The following is a 27,553-nucleotide window of genomic DNA, read 5'->3' as shown; positions in this document are numbered from 1 at the left end:
AAGATTATCTAGATGAAAATCATAGTAATTTAATAATCTATTGCAAAAAAAAAATCAATGACATTCATATAGTTGTAATAAAAGAATATATGATTGATATGTTGGTTTGAGTTGTTTAATTTTGTACTTGCATGGACAGTAGCATGGTAATGGTATAGCTAGTTTACGATGAGTGGCAAAACGTGTTTACAATGGACTTGTATTACAGTATCTGTAAATTATGAGGGAATTATTCTGCCAGTGGGCTTAATAAATTTTGCCTAACAACCGGAGGAGGATGGAAATACTATATATAAAGATAAGGAATAAATCCTCTACAATGTGAGGACATACAAAGCAAAGACGGTTTAAAATAAAATAGGAATTGCAAGGCTATACAAATTTCCAAAGAAATTTCAATTTACACTACATGGTACAGGTAGGTTAGTGTTTCCGAGTACACTATCTTGCAATGGCGTAGAGGAATAATATAATCCAAATACTGTATCCAGTACCGATATATTACAGTATACAGTACACTTTTACATGACTGGAATAAAATAAAAAAAGGAGACAATCCAAAATTAAATTTCTAAAAACATAAGTATTCTGTCTGGTAATTTGATGGCAAGGGACTTTCATTGAGAATAAATTGCAAACTGGCGGTTTATGTTGGCTATATATTTAATCATATAATTTATATACAATATACACGCATAATAATTGTTTAAAATGGCTTAGTATTAAATATATCAAACTACTTTACCAATACACATTACAACATTATAAATCTTTCTATATAAACATTACATATAAGTTGTACAAAACTGGTATTTTTGGTATTCGGCGATTAAGTGAGTTGAAAAATGTTTAATTGTATAAATAATCATGCTATTAACTTTAAAAATCAATAATTAAATTACTATGTTATACGTTTGCATCTTTCCGCATTCAGATATTTTATTTACAATGTCTACTGCCTATGCCACGTGCCAGCATCACACTAAAGCAATTCAAATAGTATTTTGAAAAAACAAGCATAGATTTTACACTACAATTTTACTGTATTTTGTACATATACACTTTCTGTAAAAACAGTATAACTGCAATTAAGGATATAATAAAGTTTAAAATTATAAACATTTAAAATAAAATGTGTTTCATAATTTCATTATAAATAATATTGCCCTTATAAATATTTTAAGAATTCTAGTAAGTCAGCATTGCATTTCGATTTCTTCTGCAAAAAAGGTTAAACCACATAACCACGGCAATACAGCCATTTTATTAATGGAAAGTAATTCCCAAGACTATAACACTATCAATTCTCAAATCTTTAAAACACAAGGAATTCAAATTTTCTCAATGCATATCAAAAATGTCAAAGCATTTAAGTCATTATTTGTAAACTAGTTTAATAAATTTATTTTCTATTAATACTTTCAATTAAAAAATCTGTTTCTTTATTACTCGCATTTGTCCTTTCGGAGGAATAGTGTGGTGAACTACCGGCTTCTGGGTACAGAAGCCAGTCGCGTGCAGAAGTCGCAATTTCCGATTCAACCTCGTCGTCTTGAAATCGCAGTATTCCGTAAGGCGATTGTATCCTAGGTGTTGTACCTCCGCTATTCATGGGATTAGGACTAAGCACTCGCGTATCTACAGTCGATGATGTCATGTGACATTTCATGTAGTCGTCCTCGATAAATTCCCCGTCAACATTTGTCCGACTGCCACGGAAGTTATCGTTTTCAAAGGATTTTGTTCCAATTGGTTCTTCTGTCTCCGACTCCGAAGATGAGAATTGGATTCTACCCGGTTCTGAAGGTAGGTTTCTTGCGTTGGCTGCATTTGATTTATCGGTAGGTGGCGCTGAAGGAATGTAGCTGTCCATTACGAAATCAGAATCGGTGTCCGACAGATCTGAAGTGCCACTAGCCGAGTCATCATCAAGCTCGAGCATAACGCTTATCCACCCTACAAAAAAAATAATATTTTGATTTATACTGTATTGAATTAACTAATTTTTTGTGAACTTATAATGCAGTTCAAACAGTTCAGATGCCTTAATTCGTTTTAGTGTTATTTTATAAATGTTTTTAAATTATAATTTCTATATTCTGTGTTTTTTAGTTTAATCTTATTTTATTTGTTTATAATATTTATGATTTATTGTGTGTAAATGTATAAATTCTACTTTAATACACAATTACTGTATAGTATGGTATATTTATCAACACTATCAATATTGATTCAGCACAAGAACTCATCTAAAACATCTAATCATTTGTAACACTTACTTGCACATTCTTCAATTTGAATGCTCTACATTTATTTACAGTAGAATGGGTCTTAATACCTTATTATCATTTTAATATATTATTATCTACCTACTATTGTATTGAAAAAAAAAACATAAAAATGCATATTAATAACATGATTGCAAGCATATTAAGTAGTAGTCATTGATTAGGGTTAGAAAAACAAGAATTATTCAATTGATTAAAAAAATATGAAAATTAATTTCAGTTTAAGAAGACTACTTGAATTTAAAGTTCATGAGGTCAATTTGTTTATGTAGAAATAAAAAATATTGCAATTATCAAAAGCAATTTTCCTTACAAAATTAAATGGCAGAGAACAATGTAATAAATGGATGTGGTCATAGCAACACTAACAATCAGTTATTATAGAGCTCTGGCTCAAGCACTGGGAAAAAGAGACATGGCTCTCTCTCTGCCCAAAATAAACCTCAAAGAATACTTAAATGCACCCAGGCTCATTTAGTTTCATGACTTTTATGATGGTACTGAAGTACAATATTACAATTTTGCCTTTATGACATACATTTAAATTTCAAGTACTATATAATATTATATTTTGTGGCAGTTGGTGGAGGCATGGTTGGGAGGCAGGAGATATGCATTTTCATACACAGAATGCGTTCATAAACAATTCACAAACGTATCAGCGTAAAAATGAGCAAAGGGTAAACATTTACAGCAAAAGCTCAGTCAAGAATATACTGTACATTTGCCAATTTAAAAATATCATAAATATCACACACACATTTGTCAAAATACACTCTAGATCCTAAACAGTTTAATATCAGGTCTAACCAAAATGTTTAGCAGTAGAATTAGCTTTCTTATTTTACTTTAGATATGATAAAACATATTATGGGATGGGCTGACTATGTTAGTTTACATCAGTTCACACTAAAAAGCTACTTTAAAAGTAAACCAGCTTTTATGACATTTAGTACTATGTAGGAATTTCTCCATTGTCATATTAGGAACTTGGTAGCGACAACGTGCAGTAAAATGTGGGGATCAAATAGTAGGCCTACCATGTGGTAAATAGTTAGGTAAAACAATCGCGCAAAGAAACAGCAATATTTCATTATACTACACATGCAAATAAATATAATTCTAACCATATTTGAATTTAGAATTTAGCATATTTGTGTTTCTTAATAATATTTCAAAATGTATAATTCAGGATCATTATCATTTTTTGTACTTATCTTTTGGATTAGAAAATAATCTTTTCTACTTATGTATGAAAATTATAGTCTTCAACTTTGAATTTCACAAGAATTAACTCAAAATTATTATATAATTATACAAAGTCATATTCAAAAATAATAAATGTTCAAAATAATTTCATTTGGACTCAGAACAAAAGCTGTTCAGGTATTGATTGATGATATAACAGCACATTTAATTGAATGAGGTCTATGGTCATTATTATATCTTAGCATATAAAGATATATATATCGATTTATAGAATTTAATCTTATGATACAGCCCTGAAATATAAGAGTAACAATAATAAAAAACTGAGTAATAAAAACTGAGATGTTAAACTATAATTAAATTGAGTACTAAATGGCCAAACTGCAACATTAAAAAAATACTAATAAAAATTGTTATGACGACAACACAATAAAAAAAACAATAATTATTTATGGTACTGTCATTATTTTGTAATGACATTTGAGTTGAAGCATGGAGGTATTAAATTGTTATACCTCCATGGTTGAAGCATGCATACATTACAGCACACTATGGAATCAATGAGGCTATGCATGCAGTTATTCATACAACATCTAAAAATCACGTTTATCGCACAAGACTCAAACATCAAAAGCTACTCAATCACAATCTATAAACAGTGAAAATGGAAATTGTTTTGTACAAATTCTAATTTTTGCAATTTTCTTCTATAGCATTTCATACAAACATTTAATAAACATAAAAATAAAGAAACTCATGTTTGTCATGACATTTTTCAAGCTTTAATTTTCAGTACTAATATTTCTAGCTCAAAATTGCAAAAATTAGAAGTTTCAACATTTTCCAGTTTTCCAGTTTAAATAAAAGTTAGAGTTATTTAGGAGACAAAGGTACAATGCTGCCTTCTATCAATACTGACCCCAAAAGCCCTCGTTTTCCTGTATAGAAATGGAGAAACAATAATGTATTGAAGCATGGCAAACCAAGATTCAATATTGTAAACAATCTTCTAAATTTATGCTAGCCACAAATAACATACTTTTAAAAACATGTTATTACAGTCAGGCCTAAATGATGCAACATTGCATGCCTATGATACATGTACTAAAAAGTGGGTGATGAATGAATGGGTCCAAATTTATGAACTTTTTATAGGTCTCAATGGGCAATGAATAATCATTGCTAGACTCCTATATTCCATACACAATCAAATGTAAAAATAATCACTAATTTGTAAATTCTGATGTGGAAAGAAGGAGTAATTTTTTAGTCATATAAAAACGTTTAAATTTGACTTGAGAAAGTTTTAGCATTTTAACATAACTTTGGGTTAGCTATGGTTAACTATACTTTGAGTTTGCACTCCAAACTTCCTAGCTTTGACAACTAATTTTCTCAAAATGTCCTGTATCAAAGAGGTAGCAAAATGCTTTTTTTAGCTGGCATTATCACAATTCAACAGCTATGGATGGATCTAGAGGAGGTTCCCTTACCCAATATATTTGTAAAATGGGAATTATAATGTGTATTGCATAGCTTGCTTAATCTAGCCCCTTTTTTTCGACCCTAGATCCACCCTCAAGATCTCTTCTGCAGTCATGATTCTGAAACATGCAAAATAGTAAAAAAAAAACTATTATCACAACAGCCACATGCAATTTACCTTCTGTGTTCTCTTCAAGTCAAATCTATATTAAGACGAATGGATAGGAATAAAATTTGAGATATTTATGGTTAATAAAATCTTCTGTCCGCCTGATGATTTTCAGTTCGCAAGTTCACAAAGCAATTAGAATACATTCAATTTGCCCACTGGCAATCACTAAGCACACTGTTTGTCTGCTGTTAGTTTGCCTTTATATTATTGCCTTATCTAAAAATAGGTTCAATAAAAATGCTTCTACAGAATAATAAACAGGAAATAATACTAGGGAACATGAAAATGATACAATAGATAGGAAATACTGTAAAAGATTTACAATGAAATAAAGTTGGACCCCTCTTTTGGGAGACACCTCTATTCAGGGGACACCTCAATTAAAAAGACTCTAAGGGTTCTACTTACTTTTTCACTTCTTCAGGAATGTATACATACTCCATTGGAACCAGTTGCTTTAATTCATCAAGTTGATACACAAATCTTAATTTACTACTGAACTTGGCACTAGAACAAAAATATAATTACATTTTTCACCAATTTTCATATCCTTTTATAAATAATATTACATAACATTTTGAAACATAAATAGGCAGTAATACAAAGAAACTTTAAAGATAAGAAGATCTACAAGAGTGAAAAAAAATTGTCTTAACCAAACTATGTTATATCCAATCAAATGTATGTTCTGGTAGAAGAATGTCATGCACCCATATTCCTTGAAATTAAATTGACCTAGTTCAAGCCATGTATGTTTATTATCTATGTTGTGTATGTGAATAGGAGATGTATCAATGTCTAACGCACATCCTATGTAATTTCCTTTTGGAGAAATAAATTTGAATTGAATGTTTATGTATATTTTTTGTTGCCCTTGTTTTTTGTTTGTTAGTGTTTTGAGTGAATTACCTTATAAATGGTTTAGTTAATCCAACTACCGTTTTTAACCACATTGTTGGGTGAACTATGTACAAGCCTTTCAAATTTTTTCGTAATCTAATAAAAATAAAACACAAATAAAAAACATTTACTTAATGTTGAGTACATGAAGAAAACAGCTGCACCACTTTTAAAGCATCATTCATTCTCATATAATTGAAAACTTACTGTTGTGTTAATCAAATATATAAATAACATGTATATGATATGATCTAAAAAGTAAGACTGTCATCAGAAACAAACTATATAATTTAATTTTATTACTTTGAATGAAGTTTCAAACTGAAAATCTAACCTTCTATCAACAAGTCTGTAGCAACGCCTCATCCAAGCCATTCCGGGAACCTTGCGTCGGGAAGCCGCACCATGAAAATAGATTATCATATAATCTTGCGCAACAAGTAGCTCTAGTGTACTCACAATATATCTGAATATCAGAAAAAAACAGGTAGAAATTACTTAAGTTATACATTATTACTGGATGATTTCATGTTTTTTTACTTCAGTTAAAAAATACATACAGTAAAATCCCTTATTTGGGACACTCTTATTCAAAGGATACACCTATGAAGGGATTTTCATGAAATGAAGAGAAAATAGATGAACAACACTAAAGGCCAACCTCCATTCAGGGGACAACTTGTTGGTTATTAAAGATCAAAAGTTTCTACTGTTATATATACAATTTGTTATATTATACTCTCAACATTAAAACCAGGGAAAAACTATTATATATTTTGATACCACAGCTGTTGTTGTATTTGGTTAAGATGTCACTAGAGAAGAGCAGTCATATAGATTTAGTGTCTGTCACCATGGGAAACACCAGTCATCACATGACACAAAATTACATCCACTGAATGCTTCACTGGTTTTAGGTTGATTCTCTCCTTAATATTTTCATCTGATATGATATTATTTTTTATAATTATATATCGTACAAGTGTACAATATATAATGTACACAAGAACTAATTTCTTTTTACAAAGTCATAATAATAATACATTTTTTGGTCATTATATCTTTAAAAAAAGTATATTTATGATTATCATTGAATGAGCCACTCGCTTGAAAATGGCTCTTATTGATTTTGAGTGTTATGGAAGCAGTCTATACTAATAAGTATTTTGAAAAATTATAATGTTCAAATTAATCTGGTGTCTAAAATTATGTTTAAATTTAAAAGCGAAATAAAATAGATTTTAAACATTATCTCAAGCATTCAATGCACTGCAGATTATGTTTAAATATTATTATAGAATAAAACTTACTCCAAATAATGAAAGGGAAGTCATGATTCAAACATTCTGATAAATGATTAAATAAAGATCGAAACATTGAATCACAACTTCCCTCTCCTTAATTGGAGTATGTTTTATGATATATTATATATTTTTGTAAATGTCTTTTAAATGGTCCCCACTCAATATTTTGTCTTGTTTTTATTAGACCAATAAATGAAATCCTCATTGTGTAAAATAGTTCCATTCACATATATTTTTTTTCGATTATTGTTTTTTTTTTTTTTTCAATCATTTTTTAATGAGGGTAAAACTTATGTCATGTTACATAACAGAATTCAGGAGGCCCCTTCTTATAAATAAAGCTCCTGTTTGAATCAACCTGTCGATTTAATCCAATTTACATTTTTTTTTCATACGATAAACCAATTAATTGTGTTTCCTTTGTTTAGGAAGAAATTAATAAAAAACTAATATTTTGATTTTACATAAAGCAAAAAAGTTAAAAACAAAAACAGTATATATCAATATATTCAATGAAACATATTTAATGATTAATCTGATCAGAAATAATTTTTTGGGTAGATTTGATTTTGATTTTGGTATTTCTTTTTATTCAGATTACAATTTTGTTTTACAATTATACACAATACAATACAGACACACTAAAAAATTGCTTACAAACACTTTATCATCATATATGAAACTAATGTTCTTATTGATTACTTATCCATGCAATTTGTACATTGTTGTTTATTCCATTTATTCGATTTAAGATCTAAATTGCATGCAAGATCATTTTATTACAAAATAAGATCAGACGAGTTTGATATACATTAACTTACAAAAATAAATTGTCCATCACATAGCTGTAGTCTTTTCGAGTCTTATCCGGCATGTAACATGATGCAAACACAATAATTGCATTCAACCCATCTCCATAATAACCTATATAAAAAACATATCACAATTGATTTAGCTTAATTACATCCAGTCTTCAGTTGCTTATAGCCGAGATCGTTGAATTTGTAATCTACCGTAAATTCCCTGTGTGATCACAATATCTGTCTTCAAGTTTAAACTGTCACTGTCTATTCCAATGTCTATACTTTATTATTTATTCATTATTACTTTTGTTTAGTTTTGGTTTGAGTTTATTTAAGTGACCACTTAACTGTTGCTCTTTTGGTCTACCATTCGTTCATATTAATATTAATTGTTTGGTCGTATGACAAATAAACAAAATGAAATGCTTTTCATGAAATATAAATTAAATTTGATTAATCTTTATACTGTAATATCCACAGAAAATATATCTTTGTTTTTTAAAACAATTAATATTGAATTGCTTTCATTGTAAAAAAAAATTCAGTAATATGTAATATTTATTTTAGATCCTTGCGTATTTACATACAACAGCGTTTTTGGTTTTTTTTGTACAGGGTATAGTGGTTTTTTTTTTTCAGGGTATATTTTTTTTTTTAAACAGGGTATAGTGTGTTTTTTTTTCAATCTAAATACTGTATAATAATTTGTTTCCTCATGAACTTATTTGAAACTTGACATTTACAACAAAATTCCTCTTACAAATATTGATTTGAATAATAGACATTACAACACAAAGTAGTTCACAGTAGGAAGAGTATCAAGTACTATGTGTTGATTACATTGGATGGGAAATGAAGTCATCTGACACAAAAACGCTTTTATAGCCATAGTTAAACAATTTATCTACTATTAATTACTGAGAAAGTTGCGCTTTCCTGTAGCTTTATGCACAGCCATTAACAAGGTATTATTAAATGACTATGTACTTTATCATGGCCATAAAACAATAAATAGCTTTCAATGTGGAAAGATAAGTCCAACTGAACTAGATTTTTCAAGCCACAAATTATAGTAACACATTCTATAATATAAGAGTTTGTACATTTGTGCGTTTTATACACATTTTACATTCAAAATGACCGGAATTGTATAATGAACATTTTAAACACTGTAGTGATACTTAAACAAGCTTCTTTTCAGAAATTTATTGATATTCTCTTCTTTTTAAAGGTTTTTATTTTCTTTACATAAAAAATAATATCTATTATAGACACTGAATGCAGAGTACAGTTAACCCTTGCTACATATCATGTTGTGTATACATACATACCTCCGTGTGAAAGTACTTTTCTATATGGATTTATAACGTTCATATCTATAGTGTGTTCTCGGCCGCCAATTGAAACTTTCCTCCATTTATGCCTATCCTCAAATTCTTCCTTGGCCGTATATTCTGGAATTGGTTCTGCTGGTATATTTGGAGTAACTGCTTTGCTCGATATTGGGGTTTCATCTGAAATTAAAATCATTTCAATAAATAATATAAAATCTAGGGATAATTAATTTATATTTAATATATATCATGAATAATAATTAAATCCAAAGGCAAATGATAAAGTAAAGCAGCAAGAAAGGCCTATAAGGCCTATTGATAGCTAAATTAATATAAATATTTTTTTTATCCAGTCCAGCTAATATCACTGGGAATATAACACTAATTTTTTTCCAAACATTCATTTAATTTACTTAGAACATTGAGGGTCCAATCTATTTAAACTTTATTTCCAGTGGTCTAATGGCAAAGCACAGCATTTCAAATAACAGACTCTAGTCCAAATCTTGGTTAAAAAATTAAAAGACTACATGTTTACCTTCCCATGACATCTCTGTGCTGCTTGGTGTTAGAACTGCTGAATCGATGGGTGTTTGCGCGTTATCATCTGCTGCAGCTTCCATGTCAAGGGTCAAACCAGCAGGAATGTTTACCTTTTTCTTTTGTTTCGGACGAGCACCTCCAATGTTTAACGATGATGGTGGAGCTGTATAGGATATCAACATTAATTCAAAACAGTATATTATATCACTTGAAAGCTATGAGGAACTTCCTCATACCACCATTTTGCTTTCGTAGACATAAAACAAACAAAAAAGAATGACAAACAATAATAAAGAATACAATGCTATGGTCTGAATGGTCTACGTATTCTAATGAACAATATTTTGTAAGTAACCCATTACACTTTCCTAAACCACAATACAAACTAGAAATTACACAGTAAACGCTATATAAAATATGAAAAAAAGAAAACAAAATCTACTCACTAGGGAATGGTAAATTAAGAACCTCGGGAAAAGTCACATTATCATGATGTATTTCATCAGTGACACAAGAAATTGTTTGATTTTCCATTTTACTCTACAATATGTATCACCCCCTACGTCAATTATTGTCCTAACACTCCAATTATTGTCCTATTACACTCTATACTTATAAAATCCAGAATAATTGCTTCTGCTTGAAAAATTCCATCTGATCTAAAAACAGTTTGTGAATTTAATTGAAACGGTAAAGAAAACTAAAACTCCTCCAAAATTATTTCTTTTGTGTCTATGAATGCTTCAGTGATCTTATATAAATCCTTTTAAAAATACTAAAAAATGTGTTCTTTTATTCTGTACGTGGGTTAAAGCTCTAAAAATGATTATGGTTGAATAACTCTAAACAGGACTAAAATACTATACTCACCAGGAACATTAAAGCCCCATTCCCTACGTTTTTTAGATCTAAGGTAAGGGCACGACATTTAAGGTAAAAACAATTACTATATGGTCCTATTGTGATAACTTTTTTCGCCTGTAAACGGTTACTAATGTGAAAAACAAGATTCTAATAATTTAAGCGGTCCGCTAAATTGCCTTGTGTGCGGATTGATATTTTCGTATTTTTTAACTACAGGGTTTTCACTCAATTTTATATACGGATTCTGGCAAAAACAGAAAGACAACTATTAATGCAGCAACTAGACAACGTCAGGCTAGGCCTAGCTAGCGTATGATGTTCGTATGTTACTGCTGTTTACCAGCTAGACCTACAAAACTAAGCCTAGCTAGGCCTTTATAAACACCATCCACAAGAGGACAATCAATCCGAGCTACTTATAGTAGTGCATTGTTTCTCTCTTTTTATCATAATTTACCATAAAACGTATATTTAATAAAATTTAATATTTATGCATTATTTTGACAAAACGTCAAACATTGTAGAGAATGGGGCTTTAAACCTGTAGTCTAGTGCAGCAACATTTCATCAATCTAATGACATTTAACCAGTTTTTTTTTCTCCGTTTATAGATTATGTTACTGTTTATGAGATTGTTGAATGATTACATGCAAAAGGAGATGACAATAAAATCTGAACTTATGAACATGTTATTTTGAAGTTTGGGTTAATAAAACTAAATGTAATGTAATTCATGTTGTATATGAAAATATTATTTGAAACAAAATTTGATGGAGCGGTATAGTTAGACATTATTTAAATTTATTTTTTCTTTTGCAAAACAGCAAAGGAATATCATTACAAAATTATATATTATTATGGAATATAGTTTTATAAAGTAACAAAGTACATTAACATTACAATTTACAAATAAGTAACAGCCAAAGGTTACTGGTCATTTTTAGTATTATTAATAACAAAATGTATTTTGAGAAAACAGGTCTAATATACATAGCCAGACAACAGATCATTTGATTACATTTTTGTTGATATGTATATAGATATATTATAAGACCTTTCACTATAACATCTATATGGTGTCACTTGCCAGGGTTAATAATGAATATTTATAATAAATAATAATTATTATTTTCCACCTCATTGTACAAACTAAGTTACGTAAAAGTAAGTAACACCACCATACTTGAAATGAAAGTTTTACAGAGTTATATAGGAAAGGCCTATTAATTAGCTTGATTTTCAACAGGTTCTTCCAAAAAAATATACTATTTACTATTGCTACTGTATATATTTGTGCCATCTCGACAACATCTCGGTTTCCCCCTGTATCTGCAGTTCCTGAGCAATGGTGAAAAAAAGAAGCACTGCTGACCGGCCTACTGTCTATACACCTTCAGACAAATAAAATTCAGGAATACTGTAGCTCCAAATCAGATTTTAAAAAGTTACATGACATGACATGAACACAAAGACAACAAAATTTTACGAAACTTGGCACCAAATGAAAAGCCATCACTGTCAATTCTTTGTTGTGTCGAAGAAGACTCCAGATCTTGATATAACTTAACAGCAGTAGCAATAACATTTGCTACATATTCTTCTACTGCTTCATGGTCTATCCTCTCCAGTGGAGCTGGAAAACTTTCTGACTCAAGATCATTCCATCTAAGAGATCCATTTCCCTCATTTACTGAATTGGCAGCAGTCTTAACAATATTTTCAACATAATCTTTAACTGCAGAGCTGTCAGGTTCAGGTGGCGATTTTTCTGCCATGAGATGATCGCATTCATTTACAGTTTTAATGTCTTCTTTCCACTCCATATTTCAACTATGTGTCATTTGTCAACTAAATAAATGCTCCAAACTTATAAATTGTAATGTAAATACTTCTTTCTGCTTGAAAATGACACTTTAGTGTAAATTATTGAAGGGAACAAATAAAACTCCCCTACTACTATTATCTCTTTTGAGTCAATGGATGCTTCAGTGAATTATATAAATACTTTAAAAAATACCAAAAAATGTCTTTATTGTATGGGTTAAAACCCTAAAAACTGATTATGGTTGAATAACTTAGAATAGGACTAAAGTACTATTCCTCGCCAGATATTAACAGTAAATCCTATAGCGGAACAACATCTCTTCTATTTCCTAAATCACTGAATGATTATATGCAAAAGTAGATGCCAATGAACTTATGAATATGTTATCCTAACCAATATTTAATTGTGTAATTAATAAAACATTATTTAAAATAATATTTTAAAGCAGTGTAATGTACATTTAGAAAACCAAGAACATAATTATTTTCAAGCACCAAGTTATTATCTGTATTTCAAATTATTGAAGCAAATTATATTCTAATATACAAGTATATTATATAATTGAAATGAAGAATCATGCGTTTAGACAATGATGATGGTTATTCCTCATTGAATTGAATGAACATATAGTGTTGTTAAAAGTTTAATAAATATATAAATATTAAGGGGACACCTCCAGGACCCAACAAAGTGTCTCCATACTATCTTCTAATAGGGATAACCACTAAATAGGGTTTCCATGAATGGGTGTTGTCTATAATGTATAATGCATATATTTGTCATTGATTGGTTCACAAGTATTCTCTTAATAGGGGTGTCCACTGAATAAGAGGGAGTCCCAAAGGAGGGATTCTATTGTACTTCTAGCATATTAATTATACATTTACTGTAGTATGTGCACTGAAAAAATAATCAAAATCTTACCAGGTCTTTCTTCTTCTTCTGCGAAAGTATTCTCCTCCTCTTCATCGTCGTCGTCATCATCTTCATCAACTGGATATGCTGCATCTAGTACAGCACTATCAGTTGTCAAACGTCGATCTCTCAAAGAATAATCCGCTCTCAACATTGCTCCATCTAACTGTACTTCTTTATCATCATAGTTTTCTTCTTCTATAGTGTCAGTCTCCAATGTTGGAACTGACCTCGCAAAGAAAGAGTCTTGTGAAGTCAATGTGTTGGAGAGACCTTGAAGCTTCTGATGCGAGTAGTCATCATCCTGCCATTCCTCATTGATGGATACGTCTGACATGCGAACTTTGGCTGCAAATGATGCTTCAGACAAAGTCTTGTTTAGGGTTTTATTTCGCGCATCCTTCTCTTGTTCCTTCTGAAATAAAATGGCATAACACAAAGATAATCAGACGATTCTTTGTCTTTCTGGTTTGAAAACAATGTATATTGTAGTGTGATGTTATTTGGAGAACTATGAATACAGAAAACTGCAGCAGGTAAAACTATAATACAGTTATTGACTAAACCAACTTAAATACTAGACACAATAGAGTACAATAGTACTGTGAAGCTAATCAATCAGGAACCAGGAAGTGTAAACACTTTTAATCCAGATTTTAATAAATCGCAACCAACAAACTAAATAAATCATTTAACAATTCAAAATTCAAACCTTAATCATTTCTATATCAGACCTATTACTGTATAATAAATCCTGAACATGTAATATACAATTATTTTACTAGGCCTTGCTGTCATAAATGCCAAAAGCAAACTGAATTTTATAGATTTATATAGATAAGAAATACATCAATTACAGCTGCGTTGTTTAACCTATAACCTGCACCAATTATGCTGAGGGTCATTTGAATTAATTGTACTTTACAAATGTTGTATAGTAAGCATAACATTTGAAGGTTACTGGTATTAAAATGTTATTAGACAAAATAATAATCATTGATCACTGTAATTTGTTGCTGGCTTAGTTTACACCTAAGCATTTAGAACAAATTATTATATTAAATTATTATATAAATTTATTATTATTATATAATATTTTTTTTTATTAATAGAATATTTAAATTAGGTGGTCTAAATGGCTCCACATACTTTCGACACACAAAATAGTTTTCATATTTCTTGCTTCTTGTTCAACTTTAAAGAGTTGTCTGACTTTGTCTGATTTTTGTTTGGATTATTTTATTTAAAAATAAAGTTATACTGTATTAAAAAGTAGGGATGACATAAATTCTACGAGTTCATTAACTAAAAAAAGTAAAAAGAAAAATATTTTTACCCTTTTCATTTTTTCTTCAGCTTTAGCAATGATATCTGCATCATCATTCCAGTCAAAGCTAATTTTTTTTTTAATATCTTCAGAAACTGTCAACGGCTTCTTCGGTGTACTCTCTATTGGTACAGAGGCTACCAATAAATCCACAAATTTGACCTCCTCTTCAGGTGTTAGAGCATCAAAACTAAGACCGCTTACTGGAGAATTAATTGAGTCATCAATGCTTATACTTTCTTGAAGATCAGTTGGTTGTTTTGTTGGTATTTTCTCGTGAAAAGCAGCAGCAGCCATTTCCTCAATAATATCAACAGCAGCTGATGATGACATTTTCCTCTTAACATTCTCATTGTCAACTTCTTCATCATCTAAATCTAAATCCATTGGCAACGCCAATACCTTTTTGTGTTCAGTTGGTGAGTTCTTTTTACTTTGGTCTACATCGCTGGAATCGGGTGGCATGGATTGAACTAAGGAGGCAGTTTGAGATACTAAAACTTCATCTGATTCCTTGACTATACTTTGTACCATATCATCTCTATCAAGATTATCTCTGCCATCTAAACTATTTTCATCACTAGATAAATCAACATTACTTATCTTTTGTTGTTTCTCTAGTTCATCTATGCTTGCTATTCGTTCAACAAGCAATTGGTCAGCTTCACTTTCATTCCTCCCTTGTATCAGTTCAGAATTTTGGATGACACTACTAACAACTTCTCGATAACTATCTTCAATATCAATATTCTGCTTTAAATCATTTTCATCTTTTTTTAAAGCAGTCTGAATCTGAGCAGCTTCTACTACATTTCCAACATATTCTGCATCACTGTCAATTCTTTGTAGTATTGATGAGGACTCCTTCGTCTGAAGATCCTGATCAATATTTTTTGGTTGGGTAACAGCAGCACCAATAACGTTTTCTACATACTCTTCTACTGCTTCACTGCCTATCTTCTCCAGCTTAGCTGGAGGTTCTTGAAGATCTTGCTCATTGCATATTGGGTTATTAACAGCATCTTCCTTATTTATTAAATTGGCAGCAGCATCAACAATATTTTCAACATATTCCTCAACTGCTGTGCTGTCAATTCTCTCAAGTTCTGGTGCAGCCTTTTCTGGCAAGAGAGGTTCATTATTGCATAATTCAGTTACAGTTATGTTTTCTTTACTTATTGAATTTGCAGCTGCATCAACCACATGTTCTACATACTCTTCAACTGCTTCACTATCAACTCTTACCAGTGCAGCTGGAAGGTTCTCTGACTGTACTTTATCATTGAATATTATTTCATTTGTAGATGGAACTTCTTTACTTATTGAATTGGCAGCTGCATCAACCACATGTTCTACATATTCTTCAACTGCTTCACTATCAACTCTTACCAGTGCAGCTGGAAGGTTCTCTGACTGTACTTTATCATTGAATATTATTTCATTTGTAGATGGGACTTCTTTACTTATTGAATTTGCAGCTGCATCAACCACATGTTCTACATACTCTTCAACTGCTTCACTATCAACTCTTACCAGTGGAGCTGGAAGGTTCGCTGACTGTACTTTATCATTGAATATTATTTCATTTGTAGATGGGACTTCTTTACTTATTGAATTTGCAGCTGAATCAACCACATCTTCTACATATTCTTCAACTGCTTCACTATCAACTCTCACAAGTGGAGCTGGAAGGTTCTCTGATTGTAGTTTATCATTGAATATTAATTCATTTGTAGGTGGGACTTCTTTACTTAATGAATTTGCAGCTGCATCCACGACATGTTCTACATACTCTTCAACTGCTTCACTATCAACTCTTACCAGTGGAGCTGGAAGGTTCTCTGACTGTACTTTATCATTGAATATTATTTCATTTGTAGATGGGACTTCTTTACTTATTGAATTGGCAGCTGCATCAACCACATCTTCTACATATTCTTCAACTGCTTCACTATCAACTCTTACCAGTGCAACTGGAAGGTTCTCTGACTGTACTTTATCATTGAATATTAATTCATTTGTAGATGGCACTTCTTTACTTATTGAATTGGCAGCTGCATCAACCACATGTTCTACATACTCTTCAACTGCTTCACTATCAACTCTCACAAGTGGAGCTGGAAGGTTCTCTGATTGTAGTTTATCATTGAATAGTAATTCATTTGTAGATGGGACTTCTTTACTTATTGAATTTGCAGCTGCATCAACGACATGTTCTACATACTCTTCAACTGCTTCACTATCAACTCTCACCAGTGCAGCTGGAAGGTTCTCCGATTGTAGTTTATCATTGAATATTAATTCATTTGTAGATGAGACTTCTTTACTTATTGAATTTGCAGCTGCATCAACCACATCTTCTACATATTCTTCAACTGCTTCACTATCAACTCTTACCAGTGCAGCTGGAAGGTTCTCTGACAGTACTTTATCATTGAATATTAATTCATTTGTAGATGGCACTTCTTTACTTATTGAATTGGCAGCTGCATCAACCACATGTTCTACATACTCTTCAACTGCTTTACTATCAACTCTTACTAATGTTGTAGAAGAATCGTGTTCATTATTTAATGTATCAACAGCTGCATCAACAATATGTTCCACATATTCTTCCACGGCTTCACTGTCAACCCTTTGAAGATTAGAAGATGGTTTCTCTTCTGAACTACCAATGATATCATGTGACATTTCAGCATTATTTACCTCAGCATCATCTTTCTCCGCATGTTGTGCTATTATCTCTTCATCACCATCCGAAAAGTTCATATTTTCAACTTCTTCAACTACAATATATGGCATAGGCACTTCAAATTCTTCTACAGATTGACTTCTTTTGTGCACTTCATCAATCACTATGGCAGGAATCGATGACGCATTATTAGATGCTGCCATATTAAAATTGTTTAAATTATTTCTTTCAACCATATATTCATTACGTTCCTCTTCTTCCTCATCCTCCTCTTGGATCTCAGTAATCACATGATGACTTGCATATTGGGGAGTTTCATTAAGAGAGTAAGAGTCTCCACTGGATGAATCAGAAAGATCATCAGTATAACTGGCAGACCCTTCACTACCACAACTTATAGTCCTTGACTTGTTACTACTATTTGCAGAGTCGCTAATTTCATTATCTGTAGGCGATGATTTTTCACCGATTTCATGGTCATCTTCATTAATAATGTTAACAGATCCATTACCAAAGGTTGCTATTGGTTTTTCTTGCTGGTTGTTTTCATCTACTTGTATTTCAGCTTTTACATCATGCAATCCATTGATTGATCTTTCAAAACCATTTTCTTCAACACCATTACTGTTACTGCTAAATACTATAATGTTATCACTACTGTCTGAATCAAGTTTTTGAACTTTTTGGAAAAGCTCATTATGATCAAATTCTTTGTTTACATTAAGCTCACTCATGTCTGCATATGAGTTTTGTGGAGTTGGTGGGACATTTTTTGGCATGCCTAAGATGGGTATAGCTTGACTAGATTCATCCTCACAGTCAACCTTTTCAACAAACTCAAAACTATTAGCACTCTCATGATCTTCTGATACATTTGCAAACGGTTCAGTTGATTTGATACTGTCTGTATTTGTAAATATATCAAATGGGTCAGTTGAGGTCACCGGAGATGAATTTTGAATGTTACTATTTGTAAATAAATCAAAAGGGTCAGCTTGGGCTGGTGGTGCACCAAGTAGGTCTTCCTGACTATTGAATGAATCTGAGCTTGGCGATATTGTTTGAAATGGGTCGAACATGTCTGAAACTCCTTCCTGAACATTGAGAAGTTGTTCTGAAGGCGCGAAAGGATCCATACCCAAGAGGTCAATGGGAGCTTGTTGTCCAGAAGGTGACAAAGGAGATTTTGGAGAAGTAAATGATGGATCATCTTCTGTAATTGTTGCAAAAGGATCAAATGAGAAGTTTGCAGATCCTTCCGCTCCTCCTACAAGATCACCAAATGGATCATTGTTACCACTGCTTGCTACTTGATCCTCAAAACTTGTTGTTGTTGTGCTTCCAAATGGATCAAAATCCATAAAGTTACTGGAAGCCTCACCTCCACCAGAGAAATCTACAAGAGCACTGTTATTAAAGTTTCCTCCAAGTAAATCATCTTGATCAGAGATTGCAGTATCTAAGAACATCTGTAATACAGGCATGACAATTTTTCTTGAAACTTTAGAATTTTCTTGCTTAAATAAAGTTACTCCCTCTTCTTCCTCAGTTAAAACGGACAATTGAAGCTGTTGATCTTCTTTCAATGTACGGATTAGGTTATGACATATAGAATCTCCAGGATTGTACATCAGAAGCCATCGCTCTGGGGTTCCATCACTGTCCATTGATATTGTCATAATGATAAGTGCCTTAAGATTCCTACTTGTACAAAACGATTCAAAATCATCACGCATCCCGGAACGTTGCAATATTTTCTGTAAACAAAATTACATGTTATAAATCAATCAAGAAATCAACACCAATTTTGAAGAGTTTTGTATAATGAAGGTTCACACCAAATACTTCAATATTTCAAATGCATAGACAGACATATTGAATTACAAATTTACCTCCATCTCTATTGTAATAGAACTAATACCGATGATATTTTCAGTAGTATTATCAGCTCTTCTACTCGATACTGTTTTGAAATCCTTACGAAGTAAGTCAAGCATTGATAATCCTGTAGGGGATAAATTAAAGACATTAACGAGTATGTTTATAACGACACATGGTGTAGTGTACCAGATTGAGTATGTCTACACTTGATGTTCTGTCACATCAGTTGTCCTCATGATTATGTAATGGAAATATTCATAATTTATTTGCAAGTTCATATAATGAGTCCAAGAATATCTCATACACTGTACTAAGCATGATTAAAATGTATGTGTATTTTTTTTATGAAACTATTATAAAAAATGAAAGAATTAATTTAATTAACCTATTTATTTACAGTATTCCTCAGTTTATATAGAATTTACATCTATTTCATTGCTTGCATAGCAGCTACAACAACAAAAAATCACATTATTTTGCAACTCATTATTTTTCAATTTGGTACTGTAGTTACAACATTAAATGTAATGTTTACTGTATGCAAACATACCAAAATCACATTTATTTTTCAATATATACACAACTGATTTAATAACAGAATTGAGCACACAAAATTGCTTTCTAGAGGACATTAGCATTAACAAATGCAGTTTATACTAATAGCATTTATAAATCACATGAGGATTGGGAAAATATACTGATCGTATAAAATTGTATTCATCATACTATAAATTATCATATTTTTTTCTATACGGTAATTTGTTTATATAACTAAACAGTATAGCTTTTCAATGAGACTATAAAAATAAAGATGTTTGTTAAGTATATATATCACTCATCTATGATTCACTACTAAGTTGAGGTCTACAGTTCAATTATTTAAGAAAACAGTTAATCCATAATATTGCGTTATACTGTGAATCTAAAATAAACCAAATTATATTTACCTGCAACATCAAACTTGGCATTGTGTATCTCTTGATAAACCTCATCTTTGTTGATATTTGGACAAAATTTCTGCAAGTCTTCTACCATTTTCACGTCTTTAGGAGTGACCCGGCCAGCGGATTCCGATAATTTCACAGTGTCAAATAAAATAGTTCCTATGATTATAAATTAATAATTAAGTAGATTAAGTAATTCAGATTTTTGCTGAAAGTTCACAATATTATCATACAAAAAAATCTTAATAGTTACAAGGCCGGGAAATGTAGTAAATTTAGGAAAGTATCTATATATAAATTTACGTAAGGGCAAAAATCGGTAAATCGTGCGTTATTTCTAGAATGTTTACGCGATGGTATATAAAGTTGGTTCGTACTTTCGGTACTAATTTTAACCACCTGATGTAACCCTGTTTACTAATTAAATTGAGTTCGATAATTAGTTATTGACGATTAAAACGAATTTAGGTTCAAAGATTTGCCCCAAATAGGGGTGTTTTCCGATCGTGGTATACACTGTCTAATGGATGTCAATTTGAAAAATACCCGCACACAATAATACGAGGACGCTTCGCATTTTCCTATCTCCTCCTACGATAATTGTTTTTAATAGCTGAAAACCGGTTGAACAGTTCGAGTACAGCATCATGATGTTGAAGACAGGCCGATTTTCTTTAAAAAATGCTATTTTGATACATGTAATATACGTTTTTACAAATGTATTGATTTGTGATGAATGGAACATTCCAAATTATTTGGTTTAACCATAGAGGTATAGATTTAGATTTATGGGCCCCCTTGGAGAATAAACATAAATAGTATTGCAATGCTGTACAATACTGTTAAGGTATTGTTAGATTATAAACATATAATATACAAATAAATAAACGTTATTACTGACAGTTGCTTCTCAACGTTTGTATTAATTAATAATTTAAAAATATATAAACGTACATAGTGGTACGTGTATCGTTACATGTACTTTACTATTTCAATAGACTATGACAGTGAGAGTTTTAACAAAGTATTAAATCGTAAATGTTTTACTGTATTTAGTGGTATATTATTTATAGGCCTATAAAACATTAAAAACAATATTTCGTTACTGAGTGGATAAGAATATATTTTAAAATGTTTCCTCTTTGTACCTATCTTCTTCCCCCATCCCTCAACCCTTAATGTTACATTCAAAACACAAATTGGGTTTGTTTAAATGAGTCCAAATAAAAAAATTTGACTCATTTTGTTTCTCTCTCGGAAGTAATTCCCAGGGTGCTAATTTTAGCTGACTACATAAATCATCGTGTATATTTATTCGTTTCTGTAAACGACAATGTATTATAGTCCTGCAGTACGTACATTTGAAATCTCCATTTTTTTCTCGCTGGAAAATACTGTGTATTCGAGAACCATCTGTGGGCACGACCTAGATGGTACGCGAGCGAAGCGAGCGTGCCATCTAGTATTTAACAATTAACGAACATAAAAAAAGTGAAATATTTTTCACTAAACTATAAATTATGTATTTTTTTTATTTATTCTGGTTTATTAAAAAAAAAGACATGGCAGGACAAAACTGAATTGCATTTTACATACAACCATAAAACCAATATTTTCAGATATCAAAACATGGAAAATACCTATTAATAACTTTGCAATGGTTTCATCAACATTTTGCGACACCCAATCTCTGTCTTCTCCTAACATATGCTCTGCAACCAGCGTTGAACATGAACCTACAGGTTCAATAACTCCATCAGGTGCATCATCACCAATGAAATTATGATGGTCCACAACTTCTACAACAGCACCCTCAAGGTCACTGTCGTTGCCGGGTAGAGTGTTGTGATCCACAAGGTGGAGGCGTAGTCGCTTATTTTTGTGTAGTTCGTCTAAGTCTATCTGATCTCGGTAAGTTAAATTGCTCAAATTGATGCCATTTTTCTCGAGGTAATACACCGCTTCAGTTCGTAGAGCAAGATCTTCTTGGTTGATATTAAAACATGGAATGCAGGGTGTTAATGGATTATCTTCTTTCTATAAGATAGCATGGTAAAGATGTTATAGTACAGTATAGTATTCTGTAAACTACTCTATTCTACTATAAAATACTGTAGTAGTTTACTAACATGTATTAGTTCACATGTTTTCAAAAACATTATACCACAATTGACTTAACAATAACAGTGAAAGTATTAAAAGTACCAGTGACACACTTAACATTCAAGTTTCAGATGACATTAAGTAAACTGTACACCCCTTGTAACATCATACTTTAAACTATTACAAAATAAAACACTGTCATATTAGCCGGTTTACTGTACATTGAATACATACTGTATATAATGCCAATTAAATCAATTTCTCCCCAAAAAGAATAGGGTTTTACCAATGTACAATACACTACAGTACTGTAGGTGAAGTGTACCAGTATAAAAATCCTATAAAATGTTAAGTCTTTAGTAATACTAATAGTCAAGATAGTATTCATAGTGTGTGCAAATCTTTTGAAACTCTAAATCCATTTTCTTGCATGATACTGTTTTCAAGTAATTATGTCTGTGAATATGTATTGTTTGTTATTTAAAAAAAATTCAATTACAAAAGGTGTTAACTGTTTGCATTGAATTTGAAGTTTCTCACAAGACAAGCAATTCAAACAGTGAAATCAAGTTCCAGAAACATATCATTTGAGCCTGTTATAAATAATTCCAACCCACTCACTATATTTCCAGGGATGAAGCTAAAATGGATGTAAACATGATATTTGGTAGAATCATGGAGAAACAAGCTCTCCGTGATAGAATACAATTACTGAACGAAAACAAATACTGATATACTGAATAAATAATTCAAAATCTAAATCTGTTTTATTTGGCCTTGTACAAGTCATAGTTGTAAGCTCCATTATTTAGAAACTCCATAGTTGCAAGCTCCAAAAATACAAGCCTTATTTAATACAGTAGATTTTGCAAGCTCCATAGTTGCAAATTACACAGTTACAAGACCTATAGTTGCAAGCACTATAGTAGTTTGCAAGTACCACAGTTACTGTACAAGCACCACATAGTAGTTGCAAGCGCCACTGTTAAAAGCCTCATTCATACTGTAGTTGCAAAACCTGTTTGCAAGTTGCAAATTCCAAGCTATCAATCTGTTCTTTGATACTGCTACAGTATGCCAATGTTTGATAGGATTGATTAATATATTTCTAAACCTAATACTATATGGATGAATGAGAATATTCATATCCGATGGGATTGATTAAAAAAAGTAAATGTAAGTGATTATGACTATTTAGTAAATTGTGGTAAAAAAATATTAATAAATAAAATGAAAGAGCATGTATTTTAAATGTTCCTTATGACTACTGTACTTCAATATGACCGTTATTACAGTGTGAAGCAAGTGGTTGTACTCCCTTTAATTAAAGCGCATTACAATGCTAGGTATTGATTAGGATTGACTCAAGACTTTAATAATCAATCATCATTGTGTTATGTATTCTGAATATTATTCTAATGCTACTCAAGCGTATCTGTTTGCATCATACTACAAAAATTTATTTTGAAGGATTTAGATACAAAACAAAATACTGTATATTATTTTAAAATGTTTCATACATTTAAACTGTTGTACAGTGGAACCCACATGTACAGTATTCAGTGGACATATTCATGGGAACTTCCCTATTCAGCATATCTCTATGGGAACCCTTTCTCTTAAAATATACAGTAATGAATGATGGTATATATGTTTTTTTTTAACTACATCTAATAACCTCTATTTAGGGGACATCCCTTTTAAGAGGGCATTCTTAATATTCAGGGGACATCTATAATGAACACTCACTATAAAATGGACACTTTTTCATGAAAAACAATGTGTATCATCAGAGGAAAAAGGAAAAATGTGTTGGGTCCTGAATTTGTCCTCTTAATAAGCGTTCTACTATCAGTTATTCATATTAATTCTAGATGATCCAATATTTTTGTAAAGTGTGAGAATTTTCTGACATAAAATTGATTTATCATCATATAGTGTTATTATGCTTTCTTCCCTGTGGAATAAATTGTCTTTTGAAATTATTACAAAAATACAATTAATAATATTCTTGACAATTAACATACAAAAATAATAATTCAAATTGTAAAATGTCCTTACCTGTGATAGATAAAAAGCATAAACTATCGAGCTAACTGCTGAGTCCAAATCACATGACTCATTTCCAAGAACAACGTTGATTTTGCTAAATGATGCTAATTCCTAAGAAAGATAAATACCAGCAAATATCAATCTTATGATTGAAAATGGTAATCATTAAATGAATCTTTAAAAAGACTATCTTATGTGATGATTTATGTGATGTGAATAAGAGATCATGTCAAAATTATTCTAGTAGTAGTTATTGTTTTGTTTTTTTGTTTTTTTTTTGGTTTTTTTTAACATTTAGCTGCATTAGAATAATTTTGGCATAGCATCTAAACAGTCTACATTATTCAATATACATAGTTATTCTTTTTACTAAAGAAATTAATAAAGCAGACCTTTTAAATAATGTCCCACTGGGAACAATCTTTTAAAAAACATAAATGCTAATAAGATTGAGACATGACTAAAAACATTAAAGAGAGTTCACCATTGTATGTCATCGCTTTTATTATCTGTGTCCTCTTTACATTATCTCTGGCACTTTATCTTTACAAGGTACAGTACACGCCACCTAGTAGTGCAATATATCACTATAACGTTGTACTGTATTTATACTGTAGTTTGTGGCATTGTTGGGGTTGGGTACAGTATATGTCATTTATTACAGAATGTAACAGTACACATGTTTAATTCAAATAACAATTTAACTAAAAGAAACAGTTTCCAAAGATTACAGCAGGACAAATAACTTTGATGTGAACCACAATGATAATATATAGGACTTTGGACACCAAGCATTATCAACTCTAATGAGTAAAATATCAGTATCAGTAGGCTTACAGTAGTTTGAACTTTAACATCCACAGTAACTTAGGCAAATAATAAACACAACGGTAGTCTGTAAATTACTATTAACAACAGCCTTTATCTTAGTTTGTAAATTTGCCATCCACCTTAAAAAATAAAAGGATAAAGAGTGCCAGTAATATTAATGTATTGTTTTAAAATATTCAAATACTAAATTAATTAACTACTGTATAACAAAATAAAAGCCTACACTCATAATAAAATCACTTGTTTATTTGTTTTAATTATCACATACTGTACAACTGTAGGCCTTTTTGAAGTTTTTTATGCATAATTTTAATGTGTAATGTCATTATGTAATTTTCAATCTTTAATCTTGACTAATTAAACGAAAACAGTGTATAATACAATTTGAAACATTCCTTTAATTAACAAATGAAACACAGAGGATACACTCAATCAAATACTCCATGAATCATCTGTACAGTAACTGTACAATTAAATGTCATTAGTATATAAACTAGAACACTTCAGTCTGTACAGTAGTATTAGTATAGTAAATTATTAGTACTGTAAAGTGTATGTAACTGTAAATAAAGTTTTTTTTACAAAACTGGCAGTATACAAAGATGTCCTTGGGGAGTGAATGGGAATTTTTAGTACTAGGTGTTTTTCACGCTGCTGCTCTAGCCCGCTACGTCACACGAGATGACTCATTCATTAGATGAAATCAAGCAGCTTTATAGTACTACACTTTGACATTTTTGTTAAAATGGAAACTCCACTATAATTTATTGGTACCACCTGTTGAATCCAAAAACGGCTGAGAAAAGAGTCTAATGACAAATCCCAAAGCATTCTGGTATTTATGAGTCCCATGATATAATTCTCTGTCAGATAATCATTGAATTATTATCAAAACAGTCCATTGAAGTTTTTGTTTGTAATAGGATACTTGAAGTATCTAGGCGTGATGAAGTGACCCCCAGACTTGACCTTAGCAATAACAATAAGCGAGCAGCGTTTTGTGTAAGAAATATTCTTGTTTATGTTTACAGTAGGTGCTTAAAAAGCAAGGATTTGAATTCCAAGGGATTTAAATTCTTTGACAACAATGTATGAATATGATTACCAATACAAATACATAGCTTGATCAGTTAGCCTAATTGTCAATACATTGAGCTTGCAAAGAAAAAACAAGTTTTTACTGTAATAATAAAGTTTTTTAATTGATATTGAACATTCAAAAATTACAAAATCTGTAAATAAAGTATTGATACTAAATAAAGATAAAACTTAAACATTTTGTAATTATTTGGCTTTTTAAGCAAGAAGCATAGAAAATGTAAGTGTAACTCAATAATATTGCACAACTTCATTGAACAAAATAATACAGTACATCGAAAAAAAAATAAAATGAAATATTTAACAATAAATAATGATTAATCATCGTTAGTCTACCGCTATCCATTAAATATCTGGGTGGGTCTTTTAGGTTTCAGTTAATGATGTTTAACAAGCCCTACCAGTACCTAGCTTAGCTTAATATTTCTTGTATTCTTCTACTCTGCATTACAGTAGTAATTTAAAATAAATAAATAAATAAATGTATTTCAGAACAATTTGACATTTAATTTTAAAACAACACATGTATCCAAGTTGGAAAGGTAGGGCAAATCGACTTTATAATGGGTCCAGTCGTCTACGTGACCAACCACACAGAACAAGAGATAATCTTTTGTTTACACACATATGACTGACGAATCAAATGTGAGGTAAACATGTGCCTAGCATATTTTACGTACCGACAGTTCCTTTTTTGTTTTAGAAAGAAACGCTTCCATGTCGCCCGATTTAAACAGTAAGGTTCATCAATGATTTGGTGTTATGTAATCCTTAGAAGAATTAACTAAAACAAGATAAATTGGACATCAGACAAGTTTTAAAACGAAAGAACTTAGAACTCCTCCCACAACTTCCGCTCTCTAGGCCTAGGCTCTGCCTCTTTAATTTTTAATAAATCGCATCGCGATAATTTCAGAAACCAAACGTGATGTTGTGGTGGCGCTATTTAGTATGGAACGCCGCGGCGTATGACTTCATCTCAC

General features: G+C 31.1%; 1 protein-coding gene across 3 annotated transcripts; it reads right to left on the bottom strand.

The window, feature by feature from the left end:
• Positions 1-27,553, bottom strand: LOC140040365 (uncharacterized). Of its 3 annotated transcripts, XM_072086250.1 has the most exons (16): positions 27,251-27,529; positions 24,651-24,752; positions 22,127-22,523; positions 20,490-20,645; positions 19,554-19,666; positions 14,979-19,418; positions 13,652-14,057; positions 10,034-10,201; positions 9,493-9,675; positions 8,180-8,282; positions 6,389-6,520; positions 6,064-6,150; positions 5,563-5,661; positions 5,161-5,185; positions 4,417-4,435; positions 1-1,956 (listed from the first exon to the last, which is right to left on the bottom strand). In XM_072086250.1, exons 1-16 carry the CDS (start codon positions 27,287-27,289, stop codon positions 1,403-1,405), a joined length of 7,023 nt encoding a protein of 2,340 aa, XP_071942351.1. In that variant the 5' UTR covers positions 27,290-27,529; the 3' UTR covers positions 1-1,402. The 3 variants fall into 3 exon arrangements, with proteins under 3 accessions (XP_071942351.1, XP_071942353.1, XP_071942352.1); XM_072086251.1 differs by lacking the exon at positions 4,417-4,435 and having other exon boundaries at positions 1,837-1,956; positions 27,251-27,553; XM_072086252.1 differs by lacking the exons at positions 4,417-4,435; positions 5,161-5,185 and having other exon boundaries at positions 1,799-1,956; positions 27,251-27,541.

Source organism: Antedon mediterranea, chromosome 2 (genome assembly GCF_964355755.1).
Source record: "Antedon mediterranea chromosome 2, ecAntMedi1.1, whole genome shotgun sequence".
Lineage (NCBI taxonomy): Eukaryota > Metazoa > Echinodermata > Crinoidea > Comatulida > Antedonidae > Antedon > Antedon mediterranea.
Note: the sequence above shows the minus strand (reverse complement) of the source record. Positions and strands in the feature narration are given on the sequence as shown.

Bases quoted from the DNA above. Each gene is read 5' to 3' on its own strand.
- LOC140040365 (XM_072086250.1), bottom strand. From the start codon at position 27,289: ATGGAAGCGTTTCTTTCTAAAACAAAAAAGGAACTGTCG. The intron at 22,524-24,650 runs GTAAGGACATTT...GCTATCTTATAG, and splicing joins ATGCTTTTTATCTATCACAG to AAAGAAGATAATCCATTAAC. The intron at 8,283-9,492 runs GTATGTATGTAT...TTTTTTATATAG, and splicing joins AAAAGTACTTTCACACGGAG to GTTATTATGGAGATGGGTTG.